Source organism: Eublepharis macularius, chromosome 6, assembly GCF_028583425.1.
Source record: "Eublepharis macularius isolate TG4126 chromosome 6, MPM_Emac_v1.0, whole genome shotgun sequence".
NCBI classification, from domain to species: Eukaryota; Metazoa; Chordata; class Lepidosauria; order Squamata; family Eublepharidae; genus Eublepharis; species Eublepharis macularius.
In genome coordinates this window covers 120341459-120357575 of record NC_072795.1, presented here as the reverse complement: position 1 = coordinate 120357575, position 16117 = coordinate 120341459, and the positions used below count along the sequence as shown (strand labels likewise).

The window sequence follows — 16117 nt, the reverse complement described above, 5'->3', positions numbered from 1 at the left end:
TATGAGAATGAGTCATTATCACTGAATAATCACTACAGGAGGAACTTCTATGTCAACTCAAAGGCAATACCTTTCAGTGGCGAGTGTTCAACAGAGATGGCTCAAAGTCGTCAAGCCATCCAATGATGAGAGGTCAACTGAACTCGCACAGAGTAATCAAGAACACTTGTAAAGGGATGCAACGTTTGCAACAGTGTTTAACAAAAGAAATATCGCGGCAGTGGAAACAAAGGCAAAACGAAGTCTTGAAGATTATTGTTGTTAATGAAGAGCACTACAATTTTACATTTACATTCCTTTTTTAAAAGGAAAAAATCCAGCGCATATCCTCTGATGACTATTAGCATTCCTATTTGTCGGTTTTCCACTTTATCTCCAACTTTATGTTTGTAAGCAGACTGTCTCCCAGGGCTCTTCTTATGTAAGGGTGCAACTGAGCAATTGGCCTTAATTAAAAATAAAGATTTTTGATCACCCACAGAGTCAGCTCATGGTGTGCTGGCCACATTGCTACTCACTCTCCCAATTTGGAGAGAGCCTTTTGGAACTCTTCGTAATCTGCTTTAGCTTTTTACCCTCTTGGATAATTCGGTATCATGCATAATTCTGGCCACTACACTGCTCACCCCTTATTCCAAATCATTTATGAACAAATTAAATGGTGCTGGTGGAGTCTTATGGTAAAGGCAGCAAAGAGAGAACAGGGAAAGAGAAATGAAAAAAACCCAGGCAACTAGTGTAAGTAGGGAAGAAGAAAGGACCAAGGAGAGAGAAGGTGGAAGCAAGAGGAAGCAGGAAGTAATGGAGACGGTTAGTGATTCCGCATACGTCGGATAATGCACTTCCAATCCTCTTTATAGATCATTTGGAACGGATTTTTTTGTGTGCGGAACAAAAAATCCACCTCAAGCGATTGATAAAAATGCATTGAAAGTGCATTATCCAACCTGTGCGGAATCAGCCGGTGAGTAGAGTCTGAGGGCAGGAGGCAAATGAAACTGAAGGAGGGATGGGAACATAAAAGCAAAGAGAGTGAAACAAAGTCGACTGGAAACTATTATCCGCCCACCACTCAAATGGTGACATGATATGATTTATGACTCTATTGGTGTGCATCTTGAGAGTACAACAATATTACAATATCCATATAAGTGAAGAGTTTTAACACAATTTATTTTATGCTTAAATAATCGACTAGATCATCCAGTGTTTTTTCATACATATGTAATTAGAGCTATTATCAATGAATTCTGTTTTCATATGAAGATAATTAACAAATTAAAGTATTTCACCAAAACCCCAAATAAAAATGCCCCTTTAAAACACAGCAGCCTTAACAACCTAGTATGACACTGCTAGAATGATTACAGATGATTGGCTTATTTAAAGATTCTACATCTTAGAGCCAGTACACAATACAGTAATATTTTTTACAGCGTGCCGCCAGTCTGTTATCTAAGAATTTCTCTTCGTTTTTGTTTTTAAATATCCCAACCTGTGCTTACGAGAGCACCAACCCACCTCTAAAAGCTGCAAGCATCCCCCCTCCCTGGGTATAAAGCAAGAACAGATAGCACCCCCCTCCCCATAATGCAACTACTGTAGATGTTATATCTTCTTTAAATTATAGATCGTCTCCATTGAAAAAAATTGGCAACAGCAACAAATATTAGATGAAGGGCTATGTGTTTGCAGAGAAAGGGCACACTCCCAGCAAGCTCTGCTGCTGGGCAAGCACCCTTTGGTTTCAGTGATGTGTGTGCGCCAGAGTCCACTCCAAGCCCCATTTAAACAAACAGGGACTGGCTCGGTGGCCCTGCTTGGTGGATTGCAACCCCCCCACCCCCACCCCAAGAATGTTATTCATCAAGTTGCGGTCTAGTGTTTGCAAAACTGGAAAAAGATTTCATCAAAATAAGGTGAAATGCATGCACCAAAATATTAGTACTCTGAAGAAGAAAAAAAATATTTTTTTTCACAGAACTACAGAATTCCTCATCTTAGGAATCATTAAATTTGCAGCGGATTTTAAAGATTTTTTTAAAATCAAGCTAGCATTTTTGCATATACAAACATTGTAATTGCTAAATATACAAGAATCTGTGAAGATACACCCAGAATATCCCTGCAGGTGTAAGCCATTTTGAGACACTGATTTCTGTTTGACGCAAATGCAGTGAGCAAAGAGCCAGTGCCTTATCATCACTGAATCTACTGCGAATTTACACAGTGTTATTTATTTACAGTGAAATTATCGATGTCAGTTTTTTTTTAAAAAAAAGAAACAAAAGAGTGTTTTATTACCCTGACAGTTTGGGTCCAAGAAAAATAAGGCGAACTGTTGTGTGGATTTTAGTAAATTTTAGTGTCTTCCTGTGATTTGAATCATTTTTCAGTGTCGAAGTGTCCCCCCACCCTTTGCTACAGGAATTCTTTTTGTTTTGCAATGACATCCAGTTGCTTGAAAAAAGCTGTTCCAGCGTGGCATCTTGTATATACAGGGCATCGTTCTGCCATTTGCAAACTCTCCAATGCCGTGAATGAAAGTGAATTTCCATGCTCTTGTACAACTGGCTCATGCTAAATTAAATTTTTGTGTTTTTTTTCTTTTCGCATAAAAACCATGCGGTTAATGTGTGGAAGCAGCAAACACACACACACTTTTGTCAGTGACTTGATAATTCCTGTTGATTTTTTTTCTTCCTTGAGTTTCTTCATAGAATACTGGCAGTAATAGCGCACACAGTCCTGGGACGGGCAGCAGGGTGGGAGTGAGAGAAAGATAGCAAAGATCAGATATTCGCATGTAGAAAAAAAACACCTGGCAATTCAACCCTAAATTACTGCACTGTGTAGGGGTGAGGTGGGTGAAGGAAAATGGTAATTTACTCTCTCACTAGAGTTGCCAGATTCCCTGGGTTTGAATCCGGGGAACAGGAAGGGGGGCTCACCAGAAAGACTTATGTTGCATGCATGCACAATGCATGCGTGCTCCGGAGCACTTCCTCATCACATCAGGAATAACATCAAAGCTGGTGCAATGTGGAAGTGACGGGACACATGCAGGGCAGATTTGATAAAAATCAGCCCCAAACACTAGTCTTGGGGGTAATTTTTATCAAATTGGGCCCATGCGCAGTCCACCACTTCTGCATCACGCCAGGAATGATGTCATTCCTGGTGCAACAAGGGCTCTTGAGTGCATAGGAGTACACTGGCGCTCCCTGGCCTGTTCCCATGCCTTTCGTCCCTGCCAACCAGGTGACAGATGATGGTAGGTGGAGGCTGGGAGTGGGGGATCCCTGCCATTACTGGGGGAATGGTATCCTTACCTCTCACATACAGTTTTACTTACTGCTGCACTAGGGAAGCTAATTTATTGGAACAATATTCAAATATTCAAACCAACGTAATAGCAAATCAATAATTTGCTCATCTAGCCAAGCAAAAGGGGAGGGGAGAGAATTCTGAAAATATTCTGGACTTTCCTAATGACTTCAAAGACGGTGAATAAAGGAGCAGAGTTTGTTTATTGGATGCAATTCCAGATTAATCCCCATCCTCTGTATAATAATTTATAGTTATATATTCTATCCACATTTGGCCATATTCTTTGAACTATATCACAAGAATCTGAGCAGGCAATCACTGCTGTGGTCCAGGATTAGGCTCTACAGACGGATCAAATATTTTGGACAAAGGGCAAAGTCTATGGAGCACTGCAGAATGCTGGCGGGGGGGAGGGTATCTTTGGCCAATTCCCTCCTCTCACCGCAGCCCCCTCTTTGATCCTCATGATCTTCATGGGGGTCTACAGGGGGAGCAGAATATGGCAGCAAGAAGGGACGAGGCATGGTTTATACAGTGCAGTTCCACTCACACAATGCACAAGATTTAAGAGTAAAGCCTAAGATCTACTCAGAGTATTAAAAAGGGAACGTCCGCATATCGAACTGACCATTTGCTGTTTGGCTGTTATGAATACGTCGTCTTCTCCACATGTCGGACTTCCTTTTTCGTCTTCACCTTATAGCCTTCTCCCTGCTTCAAAGGAAAAGGTACACTTTCAAAAATCAGATAGCAGTCGTTGTCCTGCTGGTTCTTAGCAGGTCCCATGTGGCTGTAATGGGATACGTTAAGAAGCTGTTAATTTATAACATCTCATGTCAAAATCACACAATACACAGCCTTAGCCACTCTGCTGAGCTGCAAAATCACAGGTTTTCAGGATCGCCTCTTTACAGGAAGGAAAATTCTACATATTATGAACTGCATGCTGAATTGGGGTGCCACCATTCGAGAGTAACCTTCAACAACGAGAGTTTTCTTGATTTAGCATTCTGAATGTTCCACCTTGCCGGAGAGCCAGATTTACAGAAGCCCCTTGCTGGGCACCCCAAGTTAGCAAATCCCTAACCCTTAAAGGGTCTTATTAACAATGCAGCTTCAAACTGAGTAGATTAGTAATGGAGGAAAAGATGGGGAGTGGGAGAGGGAGGGGGGCAAGCCAGCAAAAATATTTGCCAAAACAGAACTTCAGCAATAAAAATCAAAGAACCAGTAACAGTGGAGATGGGCACGAACAACATGAACCAAAAAAAGCCATGAACAGCCCAATCTGCTGTTCGCGATCAAGCTCTTCGCGAGGCCCCATTCTAAACGAACAGGTGGTCGTTGCAAGCCTCGTTCGTTGCTGTTCGTCAAGCCAGACAGTCTGGCACCTGCAATCAGTTCCCTTGGCAACTTAGGCAGGGATTGTCTGAACTCTATCCGAACTCCTGCTGTTGCCCTGGAAACCCCAATCTAAGCCCAATTTAGCTTGATAGGCAGGTCTTCCTTTCAAGTGTGGAGCTCCAAATTTGTTACAAAAAAGCAAAGAGCAGGGGGGAGAGGGGCTCCCAGCTCTGGCTAGTCTTTGCAGACAGGGGAGAGGGAGAGACAGCTGCTGTTGGCATTTTGATAGACAGCAAGAGTACATTGGAGCTTGAATTTTCTTTGTGTGTGGTGGGATAGGGATCTACCCCTTCAGGTTCCAGGGCGGCTGCCAGGCTCTGGGGCCAAGCTATTATTTACTACTGATACCTTTCCTGCTGCCTGCTCAGGTAAGGTTCCTGGGAGTGGTGCGGTAGGGATCTACCCCTTTGTTCCAGGGCGGCTGCCAGGCTCTGGGGCCAAGCTATTTTTTATTATTGGTACCTTTCCTGGTGCCTGCTCAGGTCAGGTTTCTGGAAGTGGTGCAGTAGGGATCTTGACCAAACTTGGATGATGGCTGGAGGAGAGCCTGCTGGCCCCCACGAACATCCAACTACAAACATGTTTGTGAACAGATCATGCTCGTAAGTGTTCGTGAGTCCCTGTTTGTGGACGGCAATGAACAACGAACATCATGTTCGGGGTTTTTTTCGGTTTGTGCCGATCTCTAGTAAGCAGTGCAGATTTTTTCAATTCTGGCCATTTACGGAAGAAGACATAAGACTGGAGTACTGTTCTGTTAACAATAGTTCAATGTTAACGTAGAAACAGATGCTCTGGGGCAAAGAAGAAAAACTGAACTTTTCCATTGGCTGCAATTTTTTAGTTTGTAGATTGTCTGCACACATGGGCCTACATTTTAGACTTACTCTAAAGAGAAAGATCCAGAACTCGAATCAGATGTCCACTTACACTTCAATTTTGCCAATCACTCAAAAAACAGACTATCGGGTGGAGGAGATCGTAGACCCGGCACAATTAATACAGCACCAATCATGCTAGGCACATGGGAAATGGGGAACAGCTGCTGGATTAAGACACATCAAGCTGAGTGAAGGAAGGGAGAGCTAGTCTCATTGTCATCAATATCCACATTTTGCAGGTCTAAGTTTCATACTCCAGATCTAGAATATACACCTTTCCCGACAATTTTTAAAAAGGCAAAAAAAAAAAATCACCTAAAGATGAGACATAGCACTACAGGTAAAGGATTGGTAGCAATCACAGCATTTCTGCTAAAAGAAAATTGTGTGTTTTGAGACGGCTGAAAGCTTTAATTAGTGGAGTTATCAATTAAAGCTTTAACTGATTAATCAGTGGAAACCAAATTTAATCAATGGAACTGTAAGCCATGGGCACACTTGTTTGTATTTAACGCTCCTTCAGTTGTACTGTGTCCCTACCATTGTGAATGAAAAGGTAGCCTTTTCTTTTAAAATAAATGGTAGCTTTTGTTGATTAAATTGTTAGTTATCTCACACTTTGTTTAAAAATGGTGGGGTCAATTTGACCCCATTTACATTTCTGCGGGGTTTTGATGTTTTCAATGAGGGGTATATTTGACCCTGATTCCAAATTTTATTCTTCTTTATCCTGCATTGCCGAAGAAATCCATGAGGCTATATTTTTTCTTAGTAGCTAATGCCATGATTGAAAGAGTTATCAGGCTTCCATTTTTTGCTGTAATTTGGGGTCATTTTGACCCCAATTCCATAGTCGTTTTTTGAAAAGCTGGCTCAGTAAAGAACCTGAATAAGAAAAAACTTGGAATGGTGTGGGATTTGACTCTTTGCCTTTGATTTGTCCACAGACTTGACAACATTAGGAGCTGAGAATCAAACACTGACTTTCTTATTTTCCTCCATAAACTCTAAGTCATAGAAGGATTCTTAAAGCCAAGAACTGCATGGTTGTCCTAAAACCTACTCTACTTCATCCTTTTCCCACGTGTGTACAAGAAATCAGAGGGGATGGGAAAGGTGACATATCTTCCGAGCTTATGAAAAGCACGCTAACAATTGTGATGATGGCTATCACTAAAATAAAATATCAATGTCTTTCTGTAGAGAACACACACACACACACACACACACAAATCCTATCCGCGAACAGTCTGTCTGGAAGCCTTTCCAGAGTAGAGATGCACCGCTTATCACAAGCACAAACACCCTGCTTTGCATGGCTTGGTGTTAAACTGCAAGCTGCCAACCATCCAGCATTGCTTTTTACCATTTCACCAAGTTTTTTCTCATGTGGGATAACAAGACGTCTTAATACTTTCCGGGTAACCTGTGAGAAGCAATACAGGAAAAACAAAAATGGATATATTTTACCCTGAAAGAACAAAACTGATGGCAAAACTCAACACTCAGAATACAAAAAAAAGGAAAGGAAAGGAAAAAAAAAAGAAATCACAAGGTAGGATTACTTTTCTGGTGACGACGTTGCCTTCTTCGTCAGTAAACTGCTCTTCCGTAACAGATTCACCAGGAATGTTTTTTGCTTCCTCACCCTAAAGAATGTTATAATGTTAGCTAGATAGGCTGCATTTCCCTACATTGGCTTTTCAACACCACTCCAAGCAATACAAGTCATGCAAGGTTACTTGCAAAAAACAGCAACTCCAAAGTGACTGAAAACAGCTATAGGCAATTTTCATATTCTAATATATCACATTAAAAGTTTTAGAAAGTTGTACTGAACCGGGATTCAAATGCTGTGACTTTCTAGGGATTTTTCAGCTCCCCTTTTTGGTCGACAGACCCCTTTCCCCAAAAAACTCTTCCCCCAAATCCTTTAAAGGTCTGCGTCCCTCTGAAGGAGCACTCCATGAGATGCAAAGGACAACCACTGGCTACTTCCCCCTACATGTGCACAAAAACGTTACTTATGTGCCTAAGTCTCTCTAGATCTCAGCTAAGCTACAGAGAGAGCATCTTCTCTTACATTTTAAGGGGTGGTTAAATGCATGCAGCCGCATCCAGGAACAGGTAGTCCTACAAGCAGGACAGCATGGAAATGACATTGGTGTCAAATTTGCTAGAAAAAAATAACTCCAAAGTGATCTACACAGGTTTTTTTTCAAGCGGTGCAAGCTGGTGTGCAATACCAGCGCTTTGTTCAGCAGTACTGTCATCACTTTTGGCCAGCAGGCCCCCAAAGGCAGCAAACATTATGAGTACCGGCATATCTTTTTTTTAAAGAAAAAGAGCACTGAATTTATAATAAACAGATCATATGCAGAGTATTCACAGCTGCGTCGATACCCTACGATGACAGCAGCTCAAAAAAGTGCCAGTAATGTGCATATGAAGCTGCCTTACACTGTTTGAGTCAGACCACGGCTCTGTCAAAGTCACCCCTCTGACAGGCAGCAGCTCTCCAGAGCCTCCAGTAGAGGTCTTCCATACCAACCACGACCTTGATCCATCTGAAAGTAGTCATGCCAGGGGTTGAACCTGGGACCGTCTGCATGCAAACCAGAGGCGCTACCAGTGAGAGACAGCCTCTAACGGAGGTGACCCCCATAGGAGTACTGTATGGGTATATTTGGCTCTCAGCCATACATTCAAAATCTTCACCAACAATGCTGGACTCTCAGTCATCTTATCAACTAGACAGAGATCTCCAATGGACACCATTTAAGAAAACAAAATTTTAAAAGCAAAAAAATGAACTACATGTTACCCCCAAAGATAATTTCCCTTCCTTACTTGTTCTGCTATAGCACAGTGCTTAAGTAATTCGGCTGCGAATCAGCAGTCTACTGGTTCAAATCCCACTACTGCTATAAGCTCAGCAGGTGGCCTTGGGTGAGCCACTCCTCTCAGCTCCAGCTCCCCAGTGGTATTGTGGGGATAATAATAACAATAACTTGTTCACTGCTCTGGGTGGGGCACTAATCTGTCTAGAAGAGTGGCATATAAGCACAGTTGTTGTTGTTCTTATCATTATTACCATAATCTTCCTAGCAGACAAAAGGTTCAAGTTTTAACCCTATACAGAGGCAGAGTAGGGTGTTTTTGCTTTCCATTTTGAACACCACAGTTCCTCATATTGCCTTGAGTCAATCCTAGCACGCAGAAACAGTATATAGTATAGTCCTTCTTGGATTATACCACTTCATATTTGAATGCACCTCAAGATTTTAAAAAAAAATCTACTATACACAGAAAGCCAGGACACATGGAAGAGAAATCTAGGCTAACATCTTGATCTGTGATATATTAAACTTTCAACATACAGGGAATTGTTTTGTTTTAATATGAGAGACCATTCAAAAACATGACCCCCACCTGTATTTTGAAAAGGACCAATCCCCAAAGGGCTGTAACCCTTGCTGAGGAGTCAGCCCATCGTGGTACCAAGACCTTTGCCACATCAAAGGTCTTGGTATTTCTTCCAAGCTTGTGCAAGGAGCCTCTTCCCTTTGACAAGGAACCCTCTTACTGTTTGCATGTGTCCTGGGTGTATTCCCATAGGAAGGCATAAACCTGAGCCAGAAGTAACTTTATCCTAGGCATGCAAGAGGGCAGAAGGAAGGCAACTTCCTTATGCTCAGGCTGCTATAATGTGAATTTCAGCCAAACTGGAAAGTGGGACATGGATGTCCCCTGACCATGTCTTCCTTCTCCTAGTGGCTTGGAAACTGCACAGGCAGTTTTCAGGAAAGGAACGAGAGGGAGGAAGCCTAAGAACTGTAACCTTGAGCTCATCAGTATTTCTCCAAGAAAAGCTGATAGTGAGACAGCCTAACCCATCCTGAGCTATTTGCCTCTACGATCTCAATACAGAAGAGTCCACTTTTGTGGGGTCTGGGAACTGCGCCAGCTAGACCTCCGCATCTTGAGGCTGCATCCTAGGAATCCAAGCGCAGACAGAGCCATCTACAGCACAGAGCAACGACAGTCAAGTTTTACAATGGGGATACCAAACAAATATTTTATATTTCTGTTATTACTGCAGGCTGAAACAGGGGGCATTTGTCGTGCAAGCATTAAAAATGCTTTACATTTTAAAAGCTGTGCCTTATTTATTCCTTCAGGCTCCCACAATCATCTAAAAATTGCATAACAAGCAGAAGTCTGTAAATAAAATATTCCTTTCCATGGGTTGGATACAGCAAGCTTTCTGGCTGGTGAAAAAGGGAGGGGGGTCCCCAGTGACTACCTATGCTGGGGATGACAGCCTTATGAGACAGAGGCGGCAGTAAGAAGGAGAACTGGGTGAAATTAGAGTGAACAAGCCTGCTGGATCCAATCCCATGTTTGGTGGGTGAATACTTCCCTCCATTCTGACTCTACATACCATCAGCAAAGGCCTAGTGCAAAGAGTTCTAAATGCTTCTCCAATCAGAAATGTCTACATTGACATTTCTGCCTAGGAACCCTTAAAGGTTACTGGAGAATCAGGAATCTGTGGGGTGTACAGATACTTGAGTGCAGTGTTGGTCACAGGTTAATTGGGCCTTTCCTCTATAGCATGAACCATGCACACACCTGAGAGCACATCGACATTCTGTTGAAATTGTGTAGTACAGCAGAGAGTCAGGAGGGCAAGCTAACTTTCTGGGTATGGTCCTCTGTTCTACTGATCTCACTGAGAAACTCCTAAGAAGCTCTTTAGGAACCCTAGGACCTCTTGGGGATGAAAGAAGGACAGTTGAACTCTAGTGCTGTAGTTTTTGCTCTCCATGCCCCCATATTATTGTAATGAATGGAAAATTAACCATCTTCATTCCTGTATATGTCATTTTGCTCTGCCAGAGAGGTGCTGTTTTGCACCAAGCAGACATTTTAAACTACATTAGAGCAATCTGCTAGAAGCTAGTGGAACAAACACTGAAAGTACTTTATAGGTTTCCCCCCAGAACTCCGCCACCAATTGCCAAAATTTTTTTGGGTGGGCACAGGACTGCCCAATCAGCAAATACAGGGACAGAGAGATGGCAGGGGGTGAGCTGTGGGGAAGCGGGGTGGGGTCCAGCATTGCAATGTTATGACGCATGCACTGAAATGACAAAAAAAGAGCAATGTCGGATCCAACCCCCACAAAACGCGGCTTCACATCTTGACTTGTCTGGTAAGAAAACAGACACCAGATCACCTCAAGGCTGTGCAGTACAGAATGCCAGGAGCTCAAGCTGATTCAGCACGGATCGGCATGAACACGTAGAAGTGCCGGCTTAAAGTGTGCCGTGCTGAATGGCCCTGAGAAAGACTCCAAACAGCATTGTTCCTCATTTGTACACAGGTATGTATATCTGCAGCAAGGAACAGTGTGTATAGACACTTCCCTAGAAACAAGGCAGCTCCATTATAGCGGTCTTTTCAAAGGGCCAAATGCAGAACAGAAGAATGCCTGGAATTACCCTCAGATTTGATCAATAGCAATTTTGTAATTACACCATCACAATTTTTACCTGCAGTAGCATGCAAATCAACTCACAGTTGTTTGATTTCTTTGTAATAATTTATTTGTAATTCCTTTGTAATAAGATTTTTTCCCCAGGAGTAATTTTGAAAATTCTTGAAGCATTCTTGAAGTTTTGACTCCTAGTCCACACAGCAGTACCCAACCGTACATGTGAGTGATTGCAGTTAAAAAGAATATGACTCAAAAGAGAAATAGGTGCCATTTTAGATGCTGCTTCGGGTCAAAATATAACAGGCATCGTAAAACTAGATTTAGTCAGGGCTTTTTTTCTGGGAAAAGAGGTGGTGGAACTCAGTGGGTTGCCCTCGGAGGAAATGGTCACATGGCTGGTGGCCCCGCTCCCTGATCTCCAGACAGAGGGGACTTTAGATTGCCCTCCGCGCTGCCGAGTGGCGTGGAGGGCAATCTAAGCTCCCCTCTGTCTGGAGATCAGGGGGCGGGGCCACCAGCCATGTGACCATTTTCAAGAGGTTCCGGAACTCCGTTCCACCGCGTTCCTGCTGAAAAAAAGCCCTGCATTTAGTCCAGTTTGCTTTTACCAGACCAACCTGTAGTTGTGTATACCTCCAGTGATAAAGCCATGCAGCACACAGTGGGGTTATGGGAGACAGGGTGCAGTTTGGCTGTTTCTCACCCCAAGCCTCCAAATTATGCAAGAAGGAGCTTTCAGTTATGAAACGCGTAGTACACCAAGAGGGCATCTAACGTGAACAATGCCAAGACCATTAGCACAGCAACCCAAGACCAATTTCATGCCAATGGAGCCTACAGTCACATGATACCTTCAGAATCAAGCGGCGTCGATAAACCCTCGTCGTGATTCTCTGTTCTTCCTCTGAGCTCGAATCACTCTGAATCTCAATGTCACTGTCACTGTCACTCTCACTAAACTCCTGATAAATGCAGTTTTTAGTACATTTTACCAGCTCAGTTAAAAGACAAACATGAATCTGAGCAAGAACAGAGGGAAAAATGGTTATTTCCCACATTAGGTCGTCCTGAGCAATATCATACAGGGAGTCAGTGCAATCTGTGGTATGTTTATCAGTGGAATTTGGGTTCTCTGCTTTGGTTACAGTTTGGCAAGATTCTGTACATAGAGTTGCCTTAAAAACATATGAATCCAAACAGGTCTGGTACAGGTCTGCTGATGGCTCATGGCAAGCCACATTTTACAAATGGGGAGGCAATGCTGGAAATGTGCGTTCCAGTACAGATTGCTCCCTCCCTTCTCTGGTTAGCCTTAACTGTTGGTTAGCACTACTTCTATCAATCACTGTTTGCAAACAAGGACCTATCTTTGGGAAGGTTTCCTTCGCACTTCCCTCTCTGGCCACACCAGAGTTAATGCAAGCCAGGTTCCCTCTTAAGCAGGGTTTGAAAACATGCTTTAAACGATGGCTTTAAATTTTGGTTGAGATGGAAATGCTTGTTAGCATTAATCACAACCAAGCCCAGAAATGGACAGAAGGAGAACATGGGAAAATGCATTTTTTTTTTAGGCTGCCAAGCATGGTTTGATGGAAACTGTTGTTCACAGCACTGGGCCACAGGATTCTGAAGGAGAATGACAGGAATAAAAGTTATAGAAATTTGTGAGTGGTAGAGGGGGAAGAGGTATGGAAGTAAGAAGTGGGCAAGATAAGAGCTCCCTGTAAGCTTCTCTCCGAGCAGGTGAGGAGACCCCAGGGAAGACGTGCTGCAGCCTCAGAGCTCTAAGGACACAGCACTGGGCATTTGCAGAGGTCTTCTTAACGGTAGGTTCATGGAACCCAAGGAGCAACAGGATTCGGAGGAAGCTGCCACGCTAGACCACCCATGAATCCTTTCATCTGCCCCTTGCACTAGGTCTGGGGAGCTGAAGGGGGTGCTGAGCTTGCTCCTCCTTCCATTTCACTTTGTTCATTCTCTAAGGTTCACCAGCTGCATGATGAAGTCAAGACTAAGCAGCAAGAAAGTAGACGAGCTCATTCCTTGGGTCCCAAATCCAATGCACTGGCTTCCCTTTAGCTACCTGAACTTTCAGCCCCAGTCAGTTCAGAGCTGCATCTGTCTGCTGCTCTTGCTTGCAGGGGTTTTCTCCGGTTACAGTATTATGAACACACAACACTTCACCTGCATGGGAACTTTGGTAGTGACTCCAGCATTGGGGGGCAAATACTGAAGGCTTTTATTATTGGTTGGGGTACTATCTATAGAGATTTCTACAACAGTCCTTGACTCCACTTCCCTATCGGTGTTAATTATACACGCACGTGGGATAGATAGATGATGCCAGTCCTAGTAGACTATTTAGTATTATAAAGTTTCTATAATTTGAAACAAAAGAGATTTTGAAAAGTCATACTCAAAAATACACCCAAACAAGAACTGCTTGAAAAAGAAACAAGTTCAAGGTCTATTAGTATTGTGAGCATTCTGCGTTTAAAAAATCTATTGAACATGGCTGCAACTGAACTCTGTCAATAATCAGATAACTGTACTTCTTACTATTTATTAAATGGAAACTCATGCTCGTTTCTTCCAAACTAAAAAAATAATAATGTGCTAGCTGGAAGAAAAAGTAATCTGTAGGGCTTTACCCCCAGCATGCATGACTCATGATGGAAGACTGGTGCATTTGCCTATCCTTCATAGCAATGGACACTTAAAAGCCCCTAATCCTTTTCTTGTTAGCCCCACTGGTTAGCTGGGGAGAAAATTTTAATCTGCAATTAAAATTCTAACCAGTTGTCACACTGAGAAATTGACTAATGATTGCAGTTCTCCTATGAACAAGTAAACACCGAAAAATTATAGAGCCCTTGTGTCTTGCAGCGTGCCTTTCCTACGTATGAGTAGATGAAGTCATCATAATTAAACAGCCCACCAGAATACATATTTCATTAGGGCAAAATTTGTTTCTGAGACTGAAAAAATTTCACTTCCATACATGTAAAATCCAATGCATGGAAGCAGCTGGAAACTCTTCTGTGTGGGCACTGCACTATGAAATAGCCACAACACGTTAGAGCCGCTTGTGTAGATTATCCTATTTTACACGGAGGGTCTCTTCATTTCAAGCGCTGCAGATGCTGTGGGCTGTTGCCACGTAGAAGCATTTCCACTGGTGTTATAGCAGAAGTATCAGCTCCTAGGCCCAAATTTGTACTGAAATGCTGAACTATGCTTCCCTGACTGAAAGTGCATGAGAATTCCCGACATCCCTCCGATCACGGGCCATTTCCACACATGTTGAATAATGTACTTTCAATGCACTTTCATAATCCTTTAGAAGTGGATTTTTTGTTCCACACATGGAAAATCAGTTTCAAATGTCCACTAAAGAGAATTGAAAGTGGATTATCCAACATGTGTGGAAGCAGCCAAGATAAGGACATATATCTGCAGGCCTTTTAGATAGCAAACTGGACTGTAATTCACCTTTTCTAATCAAGCGATCCCTTCCCAGGAAGGAGGTGAAGTAAATGCCTAGCGGGGCAGTACACCATTTGCTTTACCTGAAACCTCTCTTGGATGTTTGTTATACCCGACAATCTGTGAGGGATAAATAGATGTGGCTCTAGCAATTTGGGTGCCATCATAAAATAAGCTCTGTGAGAGACAGACTAGGTTAGAACTTAGGCATGGAGGTTTTAACTCCCTAGGAGGGAAGGAAATTTCTCCCCTTCTGCAGAGAGAGGGTTCAAAAAGGGGTTGTAGCTCTTTGTGTATATGGTTCATCAGGGATGGAGAAAAGAAGGTGCTAGAGGCAGGCTTGCCTTTATCCCCGATCTTCCCAAGCAACAGCACCCATCCCTGCAGGGAGTGTCCAGGTACTGTTTGGTAATTCTCAAGGAATAGTTAGATATTAGACTTTCTTTCCTTTCCTTTCCTTTATTAGCTATTAAGCCTAGTGCACTGCCTCTTCTATAAAATAACACACTTCATTAACCACTCTGAGTGGGCGTTAAGTTGTCCTGAAGGGCAGTATATAAATCAAATGTTGTTGTTGTGGTTGTTATTATATCATTGTGCTCTCTGTATTTTATATTCTACAATAAAGATCTTTCTTTGGTTAAGTCAAACTGTGTCCAAGCCTCTGGCTCAGCCATTTCCTAGACCTTTGCACATGCATAGAGGTTCACCAGCTTCCCAAATGGCTGGTGAGGGACTAAACCTTTTCAGTTTGGGTGGTGGCAGCAAGTGAAGGAACCAAAGGCTGGGTGGGAGTGAGAAGCACTCCCTCTGGTCATAATACCTCCCGTACTGGCTTCAGTAGCATGCGGCAAAACACCTCCCTTGTTCTGACTCTGGTTTAAGTAGAGTTCTCCAGGAGGTTGACAGCTGTCACCATAATGCTGAAACTGGGCTGTGTGTGACATCTGCCCAGGGGAAAGCAGAGATCCTGTAGCCTTTTCTGTTTTCTGAAGCCAAGCATCAGCACTGCAAACTGGGGCCTATCTGTGCCATTCTTTGGAGGATGTAATAAAAGGATTCAGCAGGGGCCATCAGTATAACGCTCTGCAGAGTTATTCCAATCTAAGAGCCGAAACAGACGAGACGAGTTCCCTCAATTCAACCTGGGTTGAATTGCCTCAAGGTTTGACGGGAAATGTAGGCATTTCTCCTTCCCGTCGCTCGGAGGAGGAGGGGGGAGGAGAAGGGCTCCTCTCGCCCGGCTGCCGCCGTTTCCAAGCGCGAGGGACTCGAGGAGCCTGGAAAGTGGCGGGGGGATGCTCTTAGGCTGGGGTGCAGTGGCGGCGATGCTCTTGCTGCAGCCGCCCCCGCCCCATCCTCTTCCTCTTGTCCTCCTTCCTCTCGGCTTCCTTCTCCAGCGGCGAGAGAGGCGGCGGCGGCGGCGAGCGGCAGCAGCAAGAGCACCGCCGCCGCCGCGCCCCAGCCTAAGAGCATCCCCCCGCCACTTTCCAGGCTCCTCAAGTCCCTCGCG

At 43.5% G+C, this 16117-nt stretch overlaps 1 protein-coding gene across 1 annotated transcript in view; it reads right to left on the bottom strand.

The window, feature by feature from the left end:
* Positions 1-1152: 1152 nt before the first annotated feature.
* Positions 1153-16117, bottom strand: part of ANK3 (ankyrin 3) — a 307582-nt gene continuing 292617 nt past the window's right edge. Inside the window, exons 43-47 of the mRNA XM_054982849.1 lie at positions 11970-12137; positions 7181-7264; positions 6982-7041; positions 3959-4044; positions 1153-2748 (exon numbers count right to left, since the gene is read on the bottom strand). Of these exons, the coding sequence (XP_054838824.1) occupies positions 3976-4044; positions 6982-7041; positions 7181-7264; positions 11970-12137 (381 nt within the window). The 3' untranslated portion in view covers positions 1153-2748; positions 3959-3975. The remainder of the gene's footprint in view (positions 2749-3958; positions 4045-6981; positions 7042-7180; positions 7265-11969; positions 12138-16117) is intronic.